At 67.8% G+C, this 24,391-nt stretch overlaps 1 protein-coding gene and 1 pseudogene across 2 annotated transcripts; both read left to right on the top strand.

Annotated features, from left to right (window-relative positions):
* Positions 1 to 648: 648 nt before the first annotated feature.
* LOC128836431 (battenin-like) lies at positions 649 to 11,182 on the top strand (annotated as a pseudogene).
* Positions 11,183 to 12,784: 1,602 nt separating this feature from the next.
* On the top strand, positions 12,785 to 24,252 carry LOC128836429 (eukaryotic translation initiation factor 3 subunit C). Of its 2 annotated transcripts, none has more exons than XM_054026704.1 (21): positions 12,785 to 12,865; positions 13,314 to 13,424; positions 13,653 to 13,718; positions 14,425 to 14,614; positions 15,005 to 15,130; positions 15,213 to 15,267; positions 15,356 to 15,468; positions 17,251 to 17,378; positions 17,714 to 17,855; positions 17,998 to 18,101; positions 18,395 to 18,536; positions 18,806 to 18,931; positions 19,201 to 19,294; positions 19,676 to 19,863; positions 20,735 to 20,959; positions 21,506 to 21,869; positions 22,343 to 22,502; positions 22,980 to 23,045; positions 23,133 to 23,220; positions 23,649 to 23,811; positions 24,077 to 24,252. In XM_054026704.1, the coding sequence occupies exons 2-21, from the start codon at positions 13,327 to 13,329 to the stop codon at positions 24,160 to 24,162; spliced, it is 2,724 nt and encodes a 907-aa protein (XP_053882679.1). In that variant the 5' UTR covers positions 12,785 to 12,865; positions 13,314 to 13,326; the 3' UTR covers positions 24,163 to 24,252. The 2 variants fall into 2 exon arrangements, with proteins under 2 accessions (XP_053882679.1, XP_053882680.1); XM_054026705.1 differs by having other exon boundaries at positions 12,809 to 12,865; positions 13,319 to 13,424.
* Positions 24,253 to 24,391: the final 139 nt, after the last annotated feature.

The raw sequence follows: 24,391 nt of genomic DNA, 5'->3' as shown, positions 1-24,391 counted from the left end.
ACGCTGGCGGCCGCCATGATGGGTCCTGGCAATCCCGGCCGTTCACATGCAGGGGGTGACGCTGGCGGCCGCCATGATGGGTCCTGGCAATCCCGGCCGTTCACATGCAGGGGTGACGCTGGCGGCCGCCATGATGGGTCCTGGCAATCCCGGCCGTTCACATGCAGGGGGTGACGCTGGCGGCCGCCATGATGGGTCCTGGCAATCCCGGCCGTTCACATGCAGGGGTGACGCTGGCGGCCGCCATGATGGGTCCTGGCAATCCCGGCCGTTCACATGCAGGGGGTGACGCTGGCGGCCGCCATGATGGGTCCTGGCAATCCCGGCCGTTCACATGCAGGGGTGACGCTGGCGGCCGCCATGATGGGTCCTGGCAATCCCGGCCGTTCACATGCAGGGGGTGACGCTGGCGGCCGCCATGATGGGTCCTGGCAATCCCGGCCGTTCAGGTCTGGGCGAAGTCACACGGCGGCCATCTTGACTCCTGGCAAACCCCAGCTTCCCCCCGCCCCTCCCGCAGGCTCGGGGCTCCCCCACCCCTTGGAGCCGGGGCGGGTTGGAGTGTGACACCGGGGAAACGGGAAGTGCGGTCACATGACTGCCCTGGGGTCACGTGACCCGGCTCCAGGCGGCGCAGCTGGACGGTGCTGGCTGGGGGTCCCGGTGCCTCGGACGGGGGCGGGGCGGACTTGGGGGGAAGGAGTCGCCCCCCGGCTCACCCCACACCCCTGGTGTTCAGGCAAGTCCCCCCCACCGCAGGACGGGCCCCCCATGTCCGAGCCGTGACCCCCCGCCGCCGCCATGGAGCCGCAGGGTTGGCAGCGCCTGTCTGACTCGGAGGGTGAGTCCCCCCCCCCGCGAGCCCCCCCAACACCCCCAAACCCCGGGTCTGCCCCCCCGCCGCTAGCCCCCCCGAACCCCGGGTCTGCCCCCCCGCCGCTAGCCCCCCCGAACCCCGGGTCTGCCCCCCCCGCCGCTAGCCCCCCGAACCCCGGGTCTGCCCCCCCCCGCCGCTAGCCCCCCCCGAACCCCGGGTCTGCCCCCCCGCTAGCCCCCCCCGAACCCCGGGTCTGCCCCCCCGCGAGCCCCCCCCGAACCCCGGGTCTGCCCCCCCCGCAAGCCCCCCCCGAACCCCGGGTCTGCCCCCCCCTGCGAGCCCCCCCCGAACCCCAGGTCTGTTCCCCTGTTCCCTTTCAAACCCTGGGTCTGCTCCCCCCTGGGAGCCCGGGCCCGGCACTCTGGGACTGGTCTGTACAAAGCCAGCCAGGACTCGGGGGCAGCGCGACTCCCCACAGGACTCGCTGTCCAGGGCAAGGGGTCTCCTGGGTCCGACCTCGGAGCGTCCAGCCCCCGTTCACCCTGTGAGCCCCCCGCAGCGAGTCCTCTGGCTGGACCCCTGGGGCCCCCCACTCCGCAGCCAGCCGGGGCTCCCAGCCGGCGTGTGACCCAGCCGGGTCATTAGCTAGCGTAGGACAGGGCTCGTTAGCACAGACATCTGGGACTTCCAGCCAAGCCCATCTTGGGGGGACCCCGAGCCGGGTGCCCTGGACTCCCCCCAGCCCAGCCTGCGACACTGACCCCTCTGCCTTGCCGACCCCCCTCCTTTGCCTGTCTCCTGGGCCAATGGGTCACCTGGCCTCACCCGCACCTTCCCTGCCAGGCTAGAGTGTGTGTCGGCATCGGGCACCCTGCCCCAGTCACACCTGCCCGGGTCCCTGCCCACCAACACCCTTGCCCCACCCCCGAGATCCTTGAGTGTAACAGAGGGGAAACTGAGGCACAGACAGTCTTCACGCAGAACATTAAGGCTCACTTACAACAAAACAAGGGGAAAACTGCACTTCGTCACCTCCCCAAGCCCCGGTTCTGCCCCCTTGACGCTCGCCCTCTCCCCCTGCAGATGAGCCACCAGCGCCGCCTCCCGCCCGCGCCACCTGCTGGAGGAACTTAGCCGGTTTCTGGTGAGTGGCCTTGCACGGGGACCCTCGCACGCACATTCCTGGGGCCTTTCCCCGCCGCCCCGCCTCTCACGCCGGATGCCCATGGCCGCGCTTGCTCCAGTGGCCGTCGATCCCCGCCGCCATGTGTTGCACACTCGCTGCGAGGTGCACTCGCCCCCCCCCCCCCAGGACACGCTCACACGCTCGCCGCCTGGGCATGAGCACACTCCACATCTCACGCCCTCTTCACACCGCCGCCCCCTGGCCTGCCCGGGTCTCCCTCAGCCCCTCCACGCTCCCCGGGGGCCAGGCAGATGGGGGGCCTCTGGCCTGTTTCTAACCCCCCCCCCCCATCCCTGCAGGGTGCTCGGCCTCTGCAATAACTTTGCCTACGTGGTGATGCTGAGCGCGGCCCATGACATCCTGAGCCAGCAGGGGGCGCTGGACACCAACGGGACCACCCAGGTGGGTCCACGCTGGCGGCGGGGGGGGGGGGGGGTGCGCGGGGGGGGTAGTTAGCACAGAGACACCCCCTGGCCCAGCACCGTCCCTGGGGGCAGGGCACCAGGGCCGCCCGCAAGGCTCCTACGAGCGCTGGTGAGCGGATCCGTGAGCCCAGCAGTGGGGACAGCCTGGGGGGCTGGGTGGGGGTTGAGGAGAGTCTGTCACGGACCCGCTTTGGAACAGTCCCTTGGAGGAACCCGTCTGTGGGGCCAACCCCTGGGGATCTCCCTCCTCCCCCAGGGTGGGGGAGTCGCCGTGCGCTGGGGGGAGGGGATCTGCAGTGTCTGCCCCAGTAACTGTGTCTCCTGCCCCCAGACTCCCCCGGTGACACCCCCCAGCGGGAACGCGTCCAACACCTCCCGCTACGACTGCAACCCCATCTCCACCGGGGTAAGTGCTGCGGGGCGGGGCCTGGGGAGGGGGGTGGGGCTGGCCTTGTTTCTAACCCCCCCGCTTAATTGTGTCCCCCCCACAGGCTGTGCTCTTGGCTGACATCCTGCCCACTCTGCTCATCAAATTCAGTGCCCCCTTCTACATCCACCGCGTGCCCTATGGGTGAGTGGGGGGCGGGGGGGCTGGTTCGTCACATGGACCCTCCTGTCGCCCCCAGTCCGTGGGGGGCTGTGGGGGACCCGTGCTGACCCTGTCTCTCCCCGCGGGTGGCTGTGGGGGGCCATGGGGGCCCGGGCGGTCTGTGGGGGAGCCATGCTGACCCCATCTCTCTCCCTCCAGCCCATGGGTAGCTGGGGGGGGGCTGTGGGTGACCCATGCTGACTCCGTCTCTCCCCTGGGTCGGGGGTGGCCATAGGGGGCTGTGGGAGACCGTGGTGGGTTGGGATGGCCATAGGGGGCTGGTGGGGGCTGTGGTGGACCCGTGCTGACCTCATCTCTCCCCCGGGCCGGGGGTGGCCGCCGTAGGGGGCTGTGGGGAGACCGTGGGGGGTTGGGGTGGCCATGAGGGGCTGTGGGGAACCCGTGCTGACCCCGTCTCTCCCCCAGCCCGCGGGTGGCACTCTGCATCCTTTGTGCCTGGGGCAGTTTCCTGATGGTCGCCTTCTCCACCACCGTGGCCACGAGCATCGGGGGTAAGCGCTGTGCGGAGGAGGGGAGGACAGGTGCATTGTGGGTAAGCGCTGTGTGTGGGGGGGAGGACAGGTGTATTGTGGGTAAGCACTGTGCAGGGGGGAGGACAGGTGCATTATGGGTAAACGCTGTGTGTGTGGAGGGAGGACAGGTGCATTGTGGATAAGTGCCATGCGGGGGGAGGACAGGTGCATTGTGGGTAAGCGCCATGCGGGGGGGAGGACAGGTGAATTGTGGGTAAGCGCTGTGCGGGGGGGACAGGTGCATTGTGGGTAAGCGCCGTGCGGGGGGAAGGACAGGTGCATTGTGGGTAAGTGCCGTGCCGGGGGGGGGGGGAGGACAGGTGCATTGTGGGTAAGTGCTGTGTGTCCCCCCAGGGGTGGTCCTGGCCAGCGTCTCGTCGGGGCTGGGGGAGATCAGCTTCCTGGCGCTCACGGCTTTCTACCCCAGGTACTGGGCGCGGGAGCCGGGGGGGGTGCTGAGGTGTGGGGGGAGGAGCTGGGGAGGCTGCAAGGGGGGTGGGATCTCACCCCGCGTTTCTCCCCCCAGCGAGGTGGTGTCATGCTGGTCGTCGGGCACGGGGGGGCCGGCCTGCTTGGGGCGCTGTCGTACCTGGGGCTGACGCAGGCCGGCCTCAGCCCCCGTCACACCCTGCTGGCGATGCTCAGCCTGCCCTGGCCATGCTGCTCAGGTGAGGGGGCCGTGGGAGGCCAGTGAGGGGCCGTGGGGAGGCCAGCGAGGGGGGAGGGGCCGTGGGAGGCCAGTGAGGGGCCGTGGGAGGCCAGTGAGGGGCTGTGGGGGGGCCAGCGAGGGGGGCGTGTGGGGGGGAGGGGCTGTGGGAGGCCTTTTGGGAGACCCCCCCCCGGTTTCTTACCCCCCTTTGTTTGCCCCCAGCTATTATTTCCTGCTGGTGCCGCCCCCCACGGTGCCGCAGTGGCGCTGGAGTGACTCCGCTGTCCTGCACGACCCCCTGCCCACCGCCTGCCAGCCCCTCATGGGGGGGCCCCGGCAAAGCAGGGTAAGGGGGACAGGGATCAGTGTGTGGGTGGGGGTTGGGAGGGAGGAGGATGGGGAGCTGAGGGGGATCGTGTTGGGGGGCACAGGGGGCTGGGGGGGTGTTGAACTGTGTGGGGAGCAGTGGGGGTGCTGGCTTTGTGGAGTGTCCCCCCTGGGTGGGGGCTGGGGGGCTGGTGGCGGGGGCCGTGGGGCCCAGCTGACATCTGTCCCCCCCAGGTGGTGGGGGCGCAGAGCTGACGCTGCAGGCCAAGGGGCGTATTGTGAAGGTAGGATGGGGGGGAGGGGCGCGGGGGGCAGGGCCGGAACCCAGGCATCCTGGCTCTTGGTCTCTCTCCAGTAGCCCAGCGGAGGGGGGTGTGTGGAACTGGGAGAACCAAGACCGGGGCGGGGAATGGGACCCAGGCGTCCGGGGAGGGGGATCCCTCTGCAGCTCTCCCAGAGACCGGGGTGGGAGAGGGACCCAGGCGTCCGGGGAGGGCTCCCCACAGCTGTCCCAGAGATCGGGGCTGGGGAGAGAGACCCAGGCATGTGGGGTGGGGGGCTCCCTTTGCAGCTCTGCCAGAGACCGGGGCGGGGAGAGGGACCCAGGCGTCCGGGGGTGGGGGGCTCCCTTTGCAGCTCTCCCAGAGACCGGGGCGGGGAGAGGAACCCAGGCGTGTGGGGGTGGGGGGCTCCCTTTGCAGCTCTCCCAGGAGACCGGGGGCGGGGAGAGGAACCCAGGCGTGTGGGGGTGGGGGGCTCCCTTTGCAGCTCTGCCAGAGACCGGGGCGGGGAGAGGGACCCAGGCGTCCGGGGGTGGGGGGCTCCCTTTGCAGCTCTCCCAGAGACCGGGGCGGGGAGAGGAACCCAGGCGTGTGGGGGTGGGGGCTCCCTTTGCAGCTCTCCCAGAGACCGGGGCGGGGAGAGGGACCCAGGCGTCCGGGGAGGGGGGGGGCTCCCCTGCAGCGCGCCCGTCTGGCTGCTTGTGCACCTCTCCCCCCCTCTCCCCGCAGGGTCTCCTGAAATACCTGCTGCCCTGGCGCTCGTCTACTTCGCCGAGTATTTCATCAACCAGGGCCTGGTGAGTGGGGGGGGCCTGCGCCGCTCCCTGGCCCCCGAGCCGTGCGTCGCTACGGGCGGCCCCAGCACCCGGCGCTGGCTCCGGTCAGTCGCCTGTGGGCGTGTCCGTCCCCCCGACGCTCTGACCCGGTGCTGGAGGGGTCTCTGCCCTGGGGGGTCTGTGGCCGCTGTTCTCTGAGGTTCTGTACCGGACCCTGGGGGGACCCCTCAGTGTCCACCCCTCACTGGGGTAACCCCTGGGGCTTTCCCTGCACCTTGGAGCCTTCAGCACCACTGCCTCCTGCAGCGAGTCCCCTCGGCTCCAACGCCGGCGGGAGACGTGTGCCCCCCCCCCCCCCCCGACCTCTGGAGAGTGCCGTGCCTCTCAGCCGGGGGGGAACTGCAGGGGGGTGCCTGGACGAACGGACAGGTCACATCAAAGCCCGTCTGAGTGCCACCTGCAGAGCCCCCCCCCTTCTCCTCAGTCCAGATGCGTCTCTCCAGCAGCCCCCGCCCCCAGGCCCCGCCTCAGTCTGGTCTCCTCCACACCCTCTGTGTTCTCCAGCTGCTCAAACCAGCTGGCTTCCCGCAAATCGCCGGCCATTGTCTGGGCCCAGGCCCCACCTGGATCTCTGGATTCTTCTGCCAAAAAAACACCCTCCCCCCCCCCATTAATAATGCAGCACATTGGGGGAAACTGAGGAACACAAAATACACTGAAAAATCCCATGTCATCCAGCAGTGATGGACTTTTAACACCTAGTTATTGTGCCAGTGCACCTTTGTCTGGGGGCATTACTGAAATATGCTGTAGTTCTGGTAACAATCCTAAAGCAAGATCTCAGCACCACATACAATGTTGGCACGCACATTCAACTGGACAATGATGTTCAGCAGATTATGAGTTTCCAAAATATACCTTACAAGGCATCCTTTGTACAAAATATATCATAACCATATAAAAGTGGTGACCATGGGGTACAGGGTGTCACACAGGGTTGCTTTGGGGGGGTGCTGGACAGGACACTGGTGGGCTGTGGAACAAGGGGAGCTGGCAGTGGGGGGCTGTGGGGAGTTGTGTGTTGGCATGGGGTGTGCAGGGTGAGGTGCACTGGGGCGGGTGAGGGGGTACTGGGGGGGAGGGGCCAGGGCAGAGGGGAGTGTTGCTGGTGTGTGTTGGGGGGGTCGTATCTGTATCACTAACCCCCCCCCCCCCCGTTTCCCCCCAGTTTGAGCTGCTGTACTTCCGGGACTCGGCTCTGACACACGCTCAGCAATATCGCTGGTGAGACTCCCCCAGGGACCCTCCCGTCCTGCCGCAAGTTCCCAGGGCCTGGACACCCCTGCCCACGGAGCAGGGTTTCTGGGGGCTGGGGTTGAGTCCCATGGGGTGGGGAGGATTGGGGTCACCAGGATCCCTGGGAGAGACTCGTGGGCCCCCCAATACTGACCCCCCCACTCCCTGGTGCAGGTACCAGATGCTCTACCAGGCCGGAGTGTTTGTATCCCGGTCCTCCCTGCACTGCGTCCGGATCCGCCACATCTGGGTCCTCGCCCTGCTGCAGGTTTGGCTGCCCTGCCCCCCAACCCCTCTCTGCCCTCCCCCGGCCACCCTCCCCCTTCCCCCAGTCCCTCTCTGCCCGCCTCCAGCCCCCCTCTGCCCTGCCCCCCAACCCCCTTTGCCTCCCCCGGCCACCCTCTGCCTTCCCCCAGCCGCCAGCCCCCTCTGCCTGCCCCCAGCCACCTCTGCTCGCCTCCAGCCCCCCTCTGCCCTGCCCTCCAACCCCCCCTCTGCCCTCCCCCAGCCACTCTCCGCCTTCCCCCAGCTGCCAGCCCCCCTCTGCCCGCCTCCAGCCCCCCTCTGCCCTGTTGCAGGTTTGGCTGCCCTGCCCCCCAACCCCCCTCTGCCCTCCCCAACCCCCTCTGCCCTCCCCCGGCCACCAGCCCCCTCTGCCTGCCCCCAGCACCTCTGCCCGCCTCCAGCCCCTCTCTGCCCTGCCCCCCAACCCCCCTCTGCCCTCCCCCGGCCACCAGCCCCTCTCTGCCCTGCCCCCCAACCCCCTCTGCCCTCCCCCGGCCACCAGCCCCCCTCTGCCTGCCCCCAGCCCCCTCTGCCCTGCCCCCCAACCCTCCTCTGCCCTTCCCCGGCCACCCTCCGCCTTCCCCAGCTGCCAGCCCCCCTCTGCCGCCTCCAGCCACCTCTGCCCTGCTGCAGATTTGGCTGCCCCCCCAGGCCCCTTCTGCCCTCCCACAGCCGCCAGCCCCCCCCTCTGCCCTCTGGTATCCCCCAATGCGACAGCAGGTGGCGCCACATGCCAACTGAGTGCTTCACCTAAGCCACTCCTGGACAAGGGGCCGATTTCCCGGCTCCCCAGCCCTGCCCCCCACCCCAGAGTATAACCCCAGACTAGCCCGTCCTGCACCGCATGGGGTCTGTACAATGCTCGCCCATTAATGGATTCGCTTCCCCCCTCGACGGGGGAAAGAGATGCAAAGATTTGTCCAGACCCGTCACTCAAACCACGCTGGGAAAGAGAAACATTAAACAAGTTTATTAACTACAAAAGACGATTGTAAGTGATGCTAAGTGGTAGCAAACCGATCAAAGCAGATTACCCGGCCAATAAACAAAACACAAACTAAGCGAGGTGTCTAGTCCCGTCCCCTCACTCGTGGCAGGACTAAGTATTATCTGGCCCATCCCTGACGGGGGTTTGTCCAACCTGCTCTTAAACATCCCAATGATGGAGATTCCACAACCTCCTGGGCAATTTATTCCAGTGCTTAACCACCCTGCCAGGAAGTTTTTCCTAATGTCCAACCTAAACCGCCCTTGCTGCAATTTAAGCCCTCGCTTCTTGTCCTGTCCTCAGAGGTTAACAAGAACAATTGTTCTCCCTCCTCCTTGTAACAACCTTTTACATGCTTGAAAACTGTTCTCATGTCCCCTGTCAGTCGTCTCTTCTCCAGACGAAACACACCCAGTGTTTTCAATCTTCCCTCATAGGTCATGTTTTTAGACCTTTAAGCATTTTTGTTGCTCTTCTCTGGACTCTCTCCAATTTGTCCACATCCTTCCTGAAATGTGGTGCCCAGAACTGGACACAATACTCCAGTTGAGGCCTAGTCAGCGCGGAGCAGAGCGGAAGAATTACTCCCGTGTCTTGCTCACAACACTGATACAGCCCAGAATGATGTTCGCTTTTGTTGCAACAGCGTTACACTCTTGACTCATATTTAGCTTGTGATCCATTATGACCCCCAGATCCCTTTCCACAGGACTTAGGGTGACCAGATGTCCCGATTTTATAGGGACAGTCCCGATTTTTGGGTCTTTTTCTTATATAGGCTCCTATTACCCCCCCACCCCCTGTCCCGATTTTTCACACTTGCTGTCTGGTCACCCTAACAGGACTCCTTCCTAGGCAGTCATTGCCCATTGTGTATGTGTGCAACTGATTGGTCCTTCCTAAGGGGAGCACTTTGCATTTGTCCTTATTGAATCTCATCCTATTCACTTCAGGCCATTTCTCCAGTTTGTCCAGATCATTTTGAATTTTAATCCTGTCCTCTAAGGACTCCCAGCCCCTCCCAGCTTGGCTGAGACGTTCCCAGGGAGGCTAAACTCTTCAGGGTCCATTGTCTTTGTTGATGAGCCATCAGCACGGTCTGGCTTCACGGGTGTACCTGCAGGGCTGGCTGTGGGCGTCACCCAGAGTGAGCCCATGTGAGATACAGAGTCAACATTCATCACTTCAGATACACAAACGAGAGAATCCCAGCAAACCTGTTCCAGTGACACCTCCCATGATACGTCTTGTACAAGAGGCATTCTAACGATATCATAGTCATATCATAATGATGAATAGGGGGTGTAGCGTCACACTTCCCTTCCGCTCCCTGCAACCTCCCAACCCTCCCCAGTCACTAGCTCCATCGCTGGGGTGCCCCCTCCCTCCTGCTGCTTCCCCCCGAGCCCCTTCCCTGCAGTCTCCCACCCCCAGCTCCCCTCTGGGGTGCGGTGCCACCTGCTGTGCCCTAGGAGGGCAACCCCACTTCACTGGGCTTCAGAGTCCCCCCACCCCCTTCTGTGTGTACACTAATACCCTTCCCCTGACCAGATAGCAAGTGTAAAAAATCAGGACGCGGGTGGGGGTAATACCTTCCTATATAAGAAAAAGCCCCCAAAATCGGGACTGTCCCTATAAAATTGGGACATCCAGTTACCCTACCCAGCCCTTGGCCATGGGACTGGGTGTGTCACGCTAATCACTTTCCCCCAGCCCTTGGCCATGGGGCCGGGCATGTCACGCCAATCCCCTTCCCCTGGCCCCTTTTCCATGGGGCCGGGTGTGTCACACTGATCACTAACCCCCTTCCCTGCCCCTTGCAGTGCCTGAACATGGTGTTCCTCCTGCCCGCCGTGTACTTTATGTTCCTGCCTAGCATCTATCTGGTCTTCGCCTGGTCCTGTACGAGGGGCTGCTGGGGGAGCTGGCTACGTGAACACCTTCCACAACATCAGCCTGGAGGTGAGCGCGGGGGGACACCGGGGGACTGGGGGAAAGGGAAGTAACAGAGCACCCGGGGGGGGACACCAGTGCAGGAAGGTATTGGGGGGACACCAGAGGTGTGGGGGGGACCAGGCTGGGAGGGCACTGGGGAGTGCCAGGACACAGGGCACCCCGAGGGCAGCAGTTTAATGGGGTGCCAGCTGAGAGCCCAATGGAAGACAGGATGGGGGTATTAACGTAACACGGGAGCTCCAAGACAAAGTGGTCTGGGGCGGGGGCTGGGTTTGTGGGGGGCAGGGGGGAAGGGTACTGCATAGCACCATGGGGGCAGGGCTGTGTGCCAGGAAAAGGAGGGTATGGGGAAGGGGGTGTGGGGAGGGGGGAAGGAGGGTATAGGGCGGGGAGGCAGGGTGTGGGGAGAGGGAAAAGGAGGGGTATGGGACGAGGAGGCAGGCTGTGGGATGGGGGCAGGAGGGTGTAGGGGAGAGGGAGCAGGGTGTGTATGCGGGAAGGGGGCAGGGTGTGGGGAGGCAGGAAAAGGAGGGTATGGGGAGGGGGGTGTGGGGAGGGGGGAAAAGGAGGGTATGGGGCCGGGAGGCAGGGTGTGGGGAGGGGGGAAGGAGGGTATACAGGAGAGGGAGCAGGAGGTGTCGGGGACGGGGAAGGGTGGAGGGGGCAAAGGAGGGTATGGGGAGGGGGGTGTGGGGAGGGGTGTGTACAGAAGAGGGAGCAGGGTGTGTGGGGGGAAAGGGGGCAGGGCTGCGCTGCCATTAATCCTGCCCCCCCCCCCCCGCAGAGCCCGCCGGAGGAGCGGGAGTTCGCCATGGGCGTGGGCTGTGTGGCTGACACGCTGGGCATCTCGCTGGCTGGAGCCGCTGCGTTCCCGGTCCACGACTACTTCTGCCGCCTGCCCTGAGCCGGCCCCGCGCGTCCTGGGCACCGGGGGCCCCACCCCGCTGGGCTCCACGTGTGCCCCCAGCCGGCCCGGTGCTGTCTCTGCCTCGGGGGCTGGGAGGTGCCGAGGGTGCAGGGGCTAGTATGGACCTGGGGGGGGCGGCCCCAATAGGAGCAGGACTGGGGGGCGTTGGAGTCAGGGCATAGGGGGTATATGGGGTATATGGAAGGGAGCACGATAGGAAGGGCGGAGTGGGGCTGGTGAATGGGGGGGCTGAGAGTGTGGGTATGTGGGGGGCTGGGGTGTTTGGGGCTGGAGTGTGGGTATGTGGGGAGGTGGGGTATATGGGACTGGAGTGTGGGTATGTGGGGGATCTGTGGGGCTGGGGTGTGGGTATGTGGGGGGCTGGGAGTGTGGGGGGCTGGGATCTATGGGGTCCATTGGTGTATGTGGGGGGAGCTGCTCCCCATCAATAAAGGGCCCGTTCCCGTGGCAAGCGGGCTCCGGGCGTTACCACTGTGTCTGTGTCACTTTTTGCCTTCAGGGGAGTCCCCAGGTCCCCCAGCGAGGGGGTTGTGGGGCTGGGGGCAGAGTCATCCCACACTGGGGCCCCCCTGCCCCCTTGCTGGCCTGCCTGTTGCTGCAGCCCCTGGTCACTGCCATCGCTGGGGTGGAGGTGGGGGGTGACCCCCAGGCCATATTTCCCATCATGCCCCAAGGGGCACGTGGAGGGGCTGGGCAGGGCCAGGAAGGGGTTTGGGAGTGGGACCTCCGCAGGGGCCTGTCTACACCAGAGCTAACCTGGAGCAGGGCTGAGGGCTTCACGGGCAGGAGCTGCCCCGAGTCGCTCTGGGGGACAATGAGCCCTGAATGTGGGGGTCGGGGGGGGTCCATCCATGCATCTGTCCCTGCCTGCACCCCTGCCTGGCTCTCCCTCCCCCCCCCCCGGGCCATGGGGGTGGGAGGGGAGTGTTGCTAGATAGCGGCATTCGGGGGAGGGGATTAACACCCCCCCCCCCGCGGGAAAAGCCACTGCCCAGCCCATCACTTCCTATTCTGCCCCCTCCCCCTCCCTTTCCAATCCACCCCCTCTCCCCACGGCCTTCCCATCCTGCCCTGCTCCTCGGGACTCCATTTCCCATCATTCGGTAATAGGGTTATGAGGCCCATGCGTGCCTCAGTTTCCCCCAAGCCGTGCCTTGTGGCACAGCTCAGGCCCCCGGGGAAGGCTGCTGGGGGCCAGTGGAGGCCAGCGGGGGTGTCGCCGGCTGCCCAGCGAAGGGGGCGAGACCCAAGGGGGGAGCAGTGGTGCTAAGGGGGGCTCTGGCTGGGGGTGTCTGTCCCCGTGGGGGGGCTGCCTGCCAGGCGGAGCAGGAGGCTGGAGCCCAGGGCGTGGGGCCGGCCCTGGGGTAGAGCGAGAGCCCTGGGGGTCCGGCCCACGGACAGACACTGCGCCGGGGGGGGCCTGGCACTGAGCCTGGGGGTCTGGGACACCCCCTGGGCCTCCATTTCCCAGCATGCCCCGTTCCCCGCCCCCGCCCCCGGGACTCCATTTCCCAGCATGCTTCGCTCCCCTCCCCCGCCCCCCGGGACTCCATTTCCCAGCATGCCCCGCTCCCGCCCCCGGGACTCCATTTCCCAGCATGCCCCGCTCCCCCCTCCCCCCTCCCCCCGGGACTCCATTTCCCAGCATGCCCCGCTCCCCTCCCCCGCCCCCGGACTCCATTTCCCGGCATGCCCTGGGGGGCGGTCCCAGTAGAACCACGTCTCCCGGCATCCCCCGCGGTACAGAGCCGGTTCCTGGCGCGCATGCGCTGTTCCCCCTTCCTGTCTTCGCTAGCGCAGGCCCGACCCGAGTAGCAGCAACGTGCGCGGTGAGGGGGGGTCGGTCCGGGGGGGGCGCGGGGAGCTCGTGGGGGAGTTGGGGGTGTCTGTGGGGGGGCCCTCAGGGGGGAGGGAGCAGCGGGGGGTCGGTCCGGGACGGGTGCGAGGAACAGCGGGGGCGCAGGGGGGCAGTGGGGGGGAGGGAGGGGTCCGGGGGGGCGCAGGGGGGCAGTGGGGGGGGAGGGGTCCCGGGGGGGGACAGTGGGGGGGAGGGAGGGGTCCGGGGGGGCAGTGGGGGGGGGGGGAGGGGTCCCGGGGGGGCGCAGGGGGGTAGTGGGGGGGAGGGGTCCCGGGGGGGGCAGTGGGGGGGGGGGGAGGGGTCCGGGGGGGGGCAGTGGGGGGAGGGAGGGGTCCGGGGGGGCAGTGGGGGGGGAGGGGTCCGGGGGGCGCAGGGGGACAGTGCCCCCCCCCGCCTCTGACCCCGCCGCCCCCCCGCAGACCAGCCGGCGCCATGTCCCGGTTCTTCACCACGGGCTCGGACAGCGAGTCGGAGTCGTCGCTCTCCGGGGACGAGCTGGTGCCCAAACCCGTCGGGGGCAACTACAGCAAGTGAGTGCGGGGGGGGGCGCTGGGGTACCCGGGGGGGGTCTGGTGGGGGGCTGGGGGGACAGGCGCCGGGGGTGCTCAGGGTTCCCCATGGGGGGGAGGGGCTGGGGGAGCTCAGGGTACCTGGGGGTGCCTCTGGGGTGAGGGTCAGTGGGGTGTCCGTGGGGAAGGGGTCCCATGGATCGAGGCCTGGCCGGCGCCCCCCCGTGTAACCCCCCTGCACCCCCCCAGGCCCATCGTGCTGAGTGAGGATGAGGAGGACACCAAGCGGGTGGTGCGCAGCGCCAAGGACAAGCGGTGAGTGGGGAGAGCCGGGCCCAGCTGGGGGGTGCTGGGGGTGCAGCTGCCCCATTAGGGGCCGGTTGGGGCTAGGTAGATGAGGAGACTTGTCCTGCACTGACCCCCGTTGTTGGGGCAGCTGTGGGGTGCTGGGAGGGGCCTGACCTTGTGCTGAGCCCCACTGGCTGGGCGGGGGTGGGGATGGGGCCGGGGAGGGGGCTGGACCCCGTGCTGACTGTGGAGGTGGGGATGGGGTCGCAGGGGGGGCCAGACCTCACGGTCATCCAGGGGGTGGGGCCGCAGGGGGGGCCAGGCTGGACCCCGCGCTGACCCAGGGGGTGGGCATGGAGCCGGGGCGGGGGGGCTGGACCCCGTGCTGACCGTGGGGTTGGGGGGGGGGGCGGACTCTGTGCTGACCGTGGAGGTGGAGATGGGGTCGCAGGGGTGGCCGGACCCCGCGCTGACCCAGGGGGTGGGCATGGAGCCGGGGCGGGGGGCTGGACCCCGTGCTGACCGTGGAGGTGGAGATGGGGGTCGCAGGGTGGCCGGACCCCGCGCTGACCCAGGGGGTGGGCATGGAGCCGGGGCGGGGGGCTGGACCCCGTGCTGACCGTGGAGGTGGAGATGGGGGTCGCAGGGGTGGCCGGACCCCGCGCTGACCCAGGGGGTGGGCATGGAGCCGGGGCGGGGGGCTGGACCCCTTGCTGACCCGCTGCGGGCGCAGGTTCGAGGAGCTCACCAACCTGATCAAGACGATCCGCAATGCCATGAAGATCCGGGACGTGACCAAGTGCCTGGAGGAGTTCGAGCTGCTGGGCAAGGCCTACGGCAAGGCCAAGAGCATCGTGGACAAGGAGGGCGTCCCCCGCTTCTACGTGCGCATCCTGGCCGACCTGGAGCAGTACCTCAACGAGGTGGGCGTGTGGGGGGGGGCCGCCGCCCGGGGGCTTGTCCTGGCCTGCTCACCGGGGGGGGGGGGGGGCTGCTGCCGGGGGGGGCGACCTCAACGAGGTGGGGCGCCCGCCCACTGCCTGGGGGGTGCCAGCCTGGCAGCGTGGGGGCTGAGCTCCCAGAGTGGGGTGTGGGGGGGGTCCCATGGTACTTAGGAGAGACGGGGGCCCCTGGCAGAGCACACCAGGCTGTTTCCCAGCATGCTCAGTGGCAGGACTGGAGCCGGAGGCTGTGGCAGAGTGGGGGCGGGGGGCGGTGGCAGGAGCTATGGGGCAAGGCTGGGAGCCGGGGGGGCTGCAGGCCCCCAGGGGCGTCGGGCCGGGTTCCCCCCGCTGAGCTCCGTCTCCCCCCAGCTGTGGGAGGACAAGGAGGGCAAGAAGAAGATGAACAAGAACAACGCCAAGGCCCTGAGCACCCTGCGGCAGAAGATCCGCAAGTACAACCGGGACTACGAGAGCCAGATCAGCAGCTACAGACAGGTGCCGGGGGGCGGGGGCTGGGGGGGGCTGCAGGGAGGGGCCGGGGCTGCCCCGCAGGGTCTCACCCCACTTGTCCCCCCAGAACCCCGAGCAGTCGGCGGACGAGGACGAGGAGAGGAAGAGCGACGACTCGGAAGGTGAGGCTGGCGCCATGGGGGCGGGGGGCGGGGTTGGCTGTGTTCCAGCACTGATCTCCCCCCACCCCGTCCCCTTCCTCCCCCCCAGGCTCCTCTTCCTCGGAGGACGACGATGATGGCGAGGGCATGAGTGCGGCCGCCTTCCTGAAGAAGAAGGAGCCCTCGGGCGAGTCACGCAGCAAGTTCCTCAAGAAGATGGAGGTGAGGGGGCGTGCGTGGGGGGCGTGACATTGCCCATGTGTGGCAGTTCCCACCATGCCCTGGAGGGGAGGTAGTGGGGGGCCGCTGGATTAAGGTTCATTCAGGCCGCGTGTGTTACTCTGGGCGGAATTCGGCACCTAAAAATTAGAAATTCTGCGCACAATATTTTAAAATTCTGCCTATTTTATTTGTCAAAATAACACAATCTAATCTGGTCCGTTTCAATTATTTTGACAATTTATTTCACGCCACCTGTCGGCAGGTATGTCAGTAACGATACGATGGGAACGATTCAGAAAATTTCTTTTGACGAGTAGATTCCTTACTGGGCATATTAACCCCGTAATAATTCATGTAAACTACCGTACGGAACCGTATTTCCCGCCCCCCTCAGAAGCAGGGCAAAGGCTGGGGGGAGTCAGGGGTAACGCAGGAGCTGAGGGAGAGGGAAGGAGCCTGGGTGTGAACTTGGAGGGTTGTTGGGTGTGGGTGGGAAAAGTCTGGAACAGGTTTGGAGGGGGGGGGGGGGGGGGATTGTTAGGGAGCTTCCCCCAAGCAGACTCTGGCTGACCCCTAGCCTCTCCCATTCAGTCAGGCACATCTGCCCTGTCCCCGCCACCCCCATGTGTCCTTGCACCCCCTGTCCACATGTTTCCCTCCACCCAGACTCAGACACCCACTCCCCCATCCCCATGTGGTTCTGACCCCCTTCCCCATCACTTGTGTGTCCCTGTACTCCCACCCCCATGTGTCTGTGTGCCCCCACTCAGCCACCACCCTGCCCCTATGTGTCCCTGTACCCCCTGCCCCCATGTGTCTGTGTGCCCCCACTCAGCCACCCCGTCCCATGTGTCCCTGTACCCCCTGCCCCCATGTGTCTGTGTGCCCCCACCCAGCCACCACCCAGCCCCTATGTGTCTCTGCACCCCTTCCCCCATCACCGTGTCTGTGCACTTCCCTCCCCCAGTGGCCCTGCGCCTCCACTCCCATTCCGCCCCTGCCCCTATGAGCCCGTCTGAACCCCCCCAGCACCCCACGCTGTCTGACCCCCCCATAGCCCCTATGAGCCCGTCTGACCCCCCAGCACCCCACGCTGTCTGCCCCCCCATAGCCCCTATGAGCCCGTCTGATCCCCCCCAGCACCCCACGCTGTCTGACCCCCCCATAGCCCCTATGAGCCCCTGTCTGACCCCCCCAACACCCCACGCTGTCTGACCCCCCCCATAGCCCCTATGAGCCCCTGTCTGACCCCCCAGCTCCCCACGCTGTCTGACCCCCCCCATAGCCTCTATGAGCCCCTGTCTGACCCCCCCCCCATAGCCCCTATGAGCCCCTGTCTGACCCCCCCCCCAGCACCCCACGCTGTCTGACCCCCCCCCCCCCCCCCCAGCCTGTTTCCTGGCAGCTCTTTCTCTTCCCTCGCTGGCCGGGAGCTGCTGCTGCGTTCCTTCGCCACAGCGCCCTCTGGTGGGGCAAAGGTGGAACTGCAGCAACCTTTTGATGGAAGCTTTTTTTCTGCCCAAAAAATTAAAAATATGCGCAGTTCATTAATTATGTACCCGCGCAGTAGCGCAGAATTCCCCCAGGAGTTGCGTGTGCTACAAAACGGTGTTGGTCCAACGTATGTCAGTCTGCGGCCACTGGAGAGCTCCCATTGCTCGCCCGTGCGCTCTGCACTCCGCGTCTCAGCTGCGCCCCAGGCCGGGGGGGCGTTTCCCAGCATGCTCCACGGCGGGCGCCATGCCGGGGGGGGCATTTCCCAGCATGCTCTGTCTCCCCCAGGAGGAAGAGGAGGAGGAGGACTCTGACTCCGACGACGAGGACTGGGGCTCGTCCGACTCCGACACCGACTCCGAGTCTGACGAGGACGACGGCAAATACACCTCACTGGCCTCCAAATTCCTCAAGAAGTGAGGGGCGGGGCCTAGCGAATCTCAGCCTGGACTCTTCCCCCACTTCCTTGGTGGCTGTAGGGCCCTGTGGGGGAGCTGTCCCGGATGCCTGGGTCCCATTCCCTTTCATGGACCCTGGGGGAGCCGTCACAGATGCCTGGGTCCCCTTCCCGGGGGCTGGGGGTGTAGGGAAGCTGTCCCGGACGCTTGGGTCCCCTTCCCGGGGGCTGGGGGTGTAGGGGAACTGTTCCAGATGCCTGGGTCCCATGTCCAGTGCCCTGGTCCCTGAGGGCGGTTGCCGGGGGGCATCGGCGCTGGCGGTCGGGGTCCCATCCCCCACTCCCTGCCCCCAGGGACGAGGACAAGAAGTCGACGGAGAAGAAGCGGGATGAGAAGGCCAAGAAGAAGCACGACCGCAAGGCCAAGAAGTACGAGGACGAGGAGGACGAGGGCGGCGAGTGGGAGAAGGTCAAAGGGGGGGCGCCCCTGGTCAAGGTGAGACCCGGGCGGGGGAACCCTGGGGGTCAGGCCGGGGAAGATCCCCTGTGGGGCAGGGGGCCGAGCTGGGCCGGGGAAGATTCCCCCGTGGGGCAGGGGGGCTGAAGCCCAGGCCTGACCCACTCTCTGTCCCCACCAGGAGAAGCCCAAGATGTTCGCCAAGGGCACCGAGATCAACCACGCCGTGGTGGTGAAGAAGCTGAACGAGATCCTGCAGGCCCGCGGGAAGAAGGGCACGGACCGGTGAGTGGGGCTTCTCCCAGCATGCCCTGGGGCGGGGCGGCGGGTCCCCCCTCCTGTGCCTAGGGGGGTGGGGCAGCAGGAGCTGGGCAGGGCCCTTCTCCCAGCATGCCCCGGGGCGGCTGTGGGGAGGCGGCTGGTTCCCAGCATGTCCCGGGGTGGCTGACGAGGGCGGGCTCCGGGGAGGCGGCTGAGGGGGGCGGGCTCCGGGGAGGCGGCTGAGGGGGGCGGGCTCTGGGGAGGCGGCTGGTTCCCAGCATGCCCTGGGGCGGCTGACGGGTCTCCCCGCCATGCAGGGCGGCCCAGATCGAGCTGCTGCAGCTGCTGGTGACCATCGCGGCCGAGAACAACCTGGGCATCGCCATGGACCTCAAGATCAAGTTCAATATCGTCGCCTCCCTCTACGACTACAACCCCAACCTGGCCACCTACATGAAGGTGAGGGGGCTGGGGCTGGGGGCGGGACCTCAACCCAGCCACCTACATGAAGGTGAGGGGGGTGGGGCCTGGGGCTGGGGGCGGGACCTCAACCTGGCCACCTACATGGAGGTGAGGGGGCTGGGGCGGGGCCTGGGGCTGGGTCACCTCAACCCAGCCACCTCCGGGAAGGTGAGGGGGCGGGGCCCCAACCCGGCCACCTCCGGGAAGGTGAGGGGGCGGGGCCTCTGGCCCCCTGCTGCCCGCCCCCTGACCCCGCTGTGCCGCAGCCGGAGATGTGGAAGAAGTGCCTGGAGAGCATTGACGAGCTGCTGGACATGCTCTTCGCCAACCCCAACATCTTCATCGGGGAGAACATCCTGGAGGAGTCGGAGAACCTGTCCAACTTCGAGCAGGTACCGGGGCCACGCTCAGCGCCCGGGGGGTGGGAGAGGGGCTGGGGTCACGCTCGGGGGGCGGTTCACCCTGTACTGTTGGAGTGGCTAATGCTGGGGACGGAGCCAGCGGAACTACCCGCCACTGGGTGCGGCCAGAGAAGGGGGGTGGGAGTGAGTCCCTGGGGGTGGGTACGAAATGGGGGGCTGAGCACTGGCGTGAGCAGCTTTGGGGGGGCTTGGGGGCGGGGGCCTGGATCCAGGGGGTGACTCCTTTCCCCTCCCCCCAGCCCCTGCGGGTGCGCGGCTGCATCCTGACGCTGGTGGAGCGCATGGACGAGGAGTTCACCAAGATCATGCAGAACACGGACCCGCACTCCCAGGGTGAGTGGCGGAGGCGGGGGGCTAAGGCCTAAGGAAGTAACCCTTGGGGGGAGAAACGTGGGGAAACTCCTGCCCCCCAGCATGCGTGGAACACCCAAAGGACGAGGGGCGGGTGTGTGGGATATTGGGGGGCTGGGGACGGGTTGTGACCCCCCTGCCCCACCAGAGTACATGGAGCACCTGAAGGACGAGGGGCGGGTGTGTGGGATTTGGGGGGGCCGGGGGGCCAAGGACGGGGTGTGACCCCCCCTGCCCCCCCAGAGTACGTGGATCACTTGAAGGACGAGGGGCGGGTGTGCAGGATTTGGGGGAGTCGGGGATTGGGGGGGCTGGGTGCCAGGGGGCCGAGGACAGGGTGTGACCCCCCCGCCCCCCCCCCAGAGTACGTGGATCACCTGAAGGACGAGGGGCGGGTGTGCGGGATCATCGGGCGGGTGCAGAGCTACCTGCAGGAGAAGGGCACGACGGAGGAGATCTGCCGCGGGTACCTGCGCCGGGTGCTGCACACCTACTACAAGTTCGACTACAAGGCGCATCAGCGGGAGCAGGGCCCCGCCGGCGACTCCAAGGTACTGACCCCCCCAACCCCCCTGTCTGCAGCCCCCCCCCCCCCAGCAGGGCCCCACAGAGACTCCGAGGTACCGACCCCTACCTCCGGCCCCCTGACACTGATCTTCTCTTTTCTCCTGTGGGGCCCTGCCAGGCCCCCGCAGTGGGGTAGGTGCTCTGGGGGCCATTGTGGGGCATGGGGAGGCTCTGGGGCCCTGGCTCACCTCTGTCTGCCCGCTGTCGGAGGACAATGCTTGGGGGGGCCTCCAGGCCGGCCGGTCTCACTCCATTGCCCTGCAGTTGGAGTGGGGCACTCGGGGCCGGCCCTCAGTGGTCAGAGCAGGGCGCTCTGCGGGCGCTCTGGGCCGGGGTGCAGTGGTCGGAGTGGGGTGGGGCGCTCTGGGGCCCTTGGTGCTTGGAGGGGGGTGCTCCGTCTCGCCCCGCGGCCCCACAGTTGGAGAGGGGTGCTCAGGGCCGGCCCTGGCAGTCTGGGGGTGGGGCAGTCGGGGGGGGCCCCGCAGACGGAGCAGGACCAGGCGGAGAACAAGGGGTTGGGGGGGTACTCTGGGGTCGGGGGGGCTCTGGGGTCCCCGTCTCACCCCTGCTCCCCCCCCAGTCGGAGCAGGACTAGGCAGAGAACAAGCGGGAGGGGAGCGGGCGCTGGGGGGGGCTCTAGGGGCGGGGTGGTCGGGGGGCGCTCCAGGGTCAGGGGGGTTCTGGGGGGCCCCGTCTCACCCCAACTCCCCCCCCCAGTCGGAGCAGGGCCAGGCGGAGAACGAGGGGGAGGGGGGCGGTCGGTGGGGTGCTCTGGGGGCCGGGCGGTCGGGGGGCGCTCCGGGGTCAGGGGGGCTCTGGGGTCCCCGTCTCACCCCAGCTCCCCCCCCCCCCCAGTCGGAGCAGGACCAGGCGGAGAACGAGGGGGAGGACAGCGCGGTGCTCATGGACCGGCTCTGCAAGTACATCTACGCCAAGGACCGCACGGACCGGATCCGAACCTGCGCCATCCTGTGCCACATCTACCACCACGCCCTGCACAGCCGCTGGTTCCAGGCCCGCGACCTCATGCTCATGTCCCACCTGCAGGACAACATCCAGCACGCCGACCCCCCGGTGCAGGTGAGGGGCAGGCCGTGGGGCAGCGCGGGGCCGGCTCTCACCCCTCTCCCCGCAGATCCTGTACAGCTGTACCATGGTGCAGGGGCCGGGGTGTGTGTGCGGTGCGTGGGGCGGCGCGGGGTGGTGGGGGGCAGGCCGTGGGGCGGCGCGGGGCCGGCTCTCACCCCTCTCCCCGCAGATCCTGTACAGCTGCACCATGGTGCAGGGGCCGGGGTGTGTGTGCGGGGCATGGGGCGGGGCGGTGGGGAGCAGGCCGTGGGGCAGGGCGGTGGGGGGCAGGCGGTGGGGCGGCACGTGGGGGGCAGGCGGTGGGGCGGCACGGCGCGGTGGGGGGCAGGCGGTGGGGCGGCGCGTGGGGCGGCGCGGGGCGGTGGGGGGCAGGCGGTGGGGCGGCGCGGGCCGGCTCTCACCCCTCTCCCCGCAGATCCTGTACAGCCACACCATGGTGCGGGGGCCGGGGTGTTTGTGCGGCGCGTGGGGCGGCGCGGGGTGGTGGGGGGCAGGCCGTGGGGCGGCGCGGGCCGGCTCTCACCCCTCTCCCCGCAGATCCTGTACAACCGCACCATGGTGCAGCTGGGGATCTGCGCCTTCCGGCAGGGGATGACGAAGGACGCGCACAACGCGCTGCTGGACATCCAGTCGTCCGGCCGCGCCAAGGAGCTGCTGGGGCAGGGGCTGCTGATGCGCAGCCTGCAGGAGCGCAACCAGGAGCAGGAGAAGATCGAGAAGCGGCGCCAGGTCCCCTTCCACATGCACATCAACCTGGAGCTGCTGGAGTGCGTCTACCTGGTGTCGGCCATGCTGCTCGAGATCCCCTACATGGCTGCCCACGAGTTCGACGCCCGGCGCCGCATGATCAGCAAACAGTTCCACCACCAGCTGCGCGTGGGCGAGCGCCAGCCCCTGCTGGGTGAGTGGCCCTGCCCCCCATCCCCCCCATGCCCCCCACAGCCCTACCCCGTGCGTCCGCACTGCCCCATGTCCCCCACAGCCGTGCCCCCACACTGCCCTGTTTCCCCCACAGGCACCCGCATCCCCCTAGGCACCCATGCGCTGCCCCCTGGCACCCACCGTGGGCACCCCCGCGTCACCCCCACACGGGCACCCACGCGCTGCCCCAGCCAGCCCCATGACCGCGGCGCTGGCCCCTGCTGGGTGAGTGCCCCCTGGCCAGCCAGACACCTGTGCATTGTCCCAGGCCCCACAATCGCAGTCATCCTAGCCGGGGTCGTATGCCCGACCGCGGGGCCCCCAGAGTCAGCCACGCACGCTCCCCCCCATAGGGTCATAGTACCAGGTGAGCAATCCCCCCTCCCCTCTCCCCGGGGCTGGATGGGAGCCAGGGGAACCGCCCCATAGCGCCTGCTCTCCCGCTGCCCCCAGGCCCCCCCGAGTCGATGCGGGAGCACGTGGTGGCGGCGTCCAAGGCCATGAAGATGGGCGACTGGCGAACCTGCCACCGGTTCATCATCAACGAGAAGATGAACGGGAAGGTCTGGGACCTGTTCCCCGAGGCCGACAAAGTGCGAACCATGCTGGTCCGGTGAGTGGGGGTTTGGGGGTTATAGGTGGGGCAGGGGACTCTGGGGGGAGCAGGGGGCTGGTTGGCGCCATGCGGGGAGCGGGTGCTGTGGGGCGGAATGGGCTGGGGAGCAGGGGTGGGAGTTTGGGGGCTATAGGTGGGGCGGGGGGCTGTGGGGGGAGCAGGGGGGCTGGTTGGGGCCATGTGGGCAGAGCGGGAGCTATGGGGTGGAACGGGCTGGGGAGCAGGGGTGGGGGTTTGGGGGCTATAGGTGGGGCGGGAGCTGTGGGGGGGGCTGGTTGGGGCCATGTGGGGAGAGCGGGGGCTATGGGGTGAAACGGGCTGGGGAGCAGGGCTCTGGGGTGGCGCAGGGAGCGGGAGTCGGGGGAGGGGTAAGGGTCCCATACCCAGCCATGGGATTTCTGGCTGTGGGCGGTGCCCTGGGCTCAGCAAGGGGCGGAGCCAGTGGTGACCACGCCCTCTTTGCTGCCCCTGCAGGAAAATCCAGGAGGAGTCGCTACGCACCTACCTCTTCACCTACAGCAGCGTCTATGACTCCATCAGGTAGGGGCGGGGCCTGGGTGCCGGGGGCGGGGCCTGAGCGCTGGGGGCGGGGCCTGTCCCTAACCCCCCCTCTCTTTGCCCCCCCAGCATGGAGATCCTGTCGGACATGTTCCAGCTGGACCTGCCCACCGTGCACAGCATCATCAGCAAGATGATCATCAACGAGGAGCTCATGGTGAGGGGGGGCTGGGGTCTGGCCACGGGGGGCGCAGGGCCTGGGCTGGGGGGCGGATGCAGGGCACTTGGGGGGCTGGTGGGAGGGACGCCGGGGGCTGGCTCGCCTGGGGGGACCGTCAGGGTACAGGCAGGCCTGGGGGGGATGCAGGGCACTTGGGGGGTTGTGGGGGCTGGCTCGCCGGGGGTGTGTCAGGGTACTCTGGGGGGGGCAGGGCACAGGCGGGGCTGGGGGGGACGCAGGGCACTTGGGGGGCTGGGGGGGCACCAGGCTCCCCGCTGACCCCCAGCCCCACAGGCCTCACTGGACCAGCCCACGGAGACGGTGGTGATGCACCACAGGGCCCGGGCTGGGCTGGGGGGGGGACACAGGGCACTTGGGGGGCTGGGGGGAGGTGCCAGGCCCCCCGCTGACCCCCGGCCCCACAGGCCTCGCTGGACCAGCCCACGCAGACGGTGGTGATGCACCGCACGGAGCCGACCGCCCTGCAGAACATGGCCCTGCAGCTGGCTGAGAAACTGGGCAACCTGGTGGAGAACAACGAGCGCGTCTTCGACCACAAGCAGGGCACCTACGGCGGGTACTTCCGCGGTGAGTCTGCCCCACGGCCTGCCCCACACCTATCCCCCCCTCCCTGACACACCCACCCCCCCAGGGTGGGTACTTCCGAGGTGTCTTCCCCACGGTCTGCCCCACAGCAATCTACCCTATGCACCACCTGCCCGCAGGCACCCATCCCCTGGGGTGAGTGCCTGCTCCCCATAGCCTGCCCTCTGCCCCGAAGCCCTACCCCACGCTGGGTACCTGGGGGGTGAGCCCCTCCCTGTCGCTGTTTCTAACCCCCCTTCTCCCCCAGACCAGAAAGACGGCTACCGCAAGAACGAGGGCGGCTACATGCGCCGGGGCGGCTACCGCCAGCAGGAGCGACAGGCCAACTACTGAGCGCCCAGACGCCTGGGTCCTCGCCGGGGGGTGGAGGTGAGGGGGGCGGCACGCGCTGTATTGGAGTTGGAATAAACAGCGTGAGCGGGAGAGACGTGGCCTGGAGTTCCTGAGGGGCCGGGTGGGGCGGGGGGGCTGGACCCAGAGGGTGGGAAGCCGCCTCCTGAGGGCCCCCTTCTCTGCCCGCAGCCCCACAGGATTGGCCCAGCCGGGCGCCGCCCCCATTCAC

This window comes from Malaclemys terrapin, chromosome 4, assembly GCF_027887155.1.
Source record: "Malaclemys terrapin pileata isolate rMalTer1 chromosome 4, rMalTer1.hap1, whole genome shotgun sequence".
NCBI lineage: Eukaryota > Metazoa > Chordata > Testudines > Emydidae > Malaclemys > Malaclemys terrapin.
Note: the sequence above shows the minus strand (reverse complement) of the source record. Positions and strands in the feature narration are given on the sequence as shown.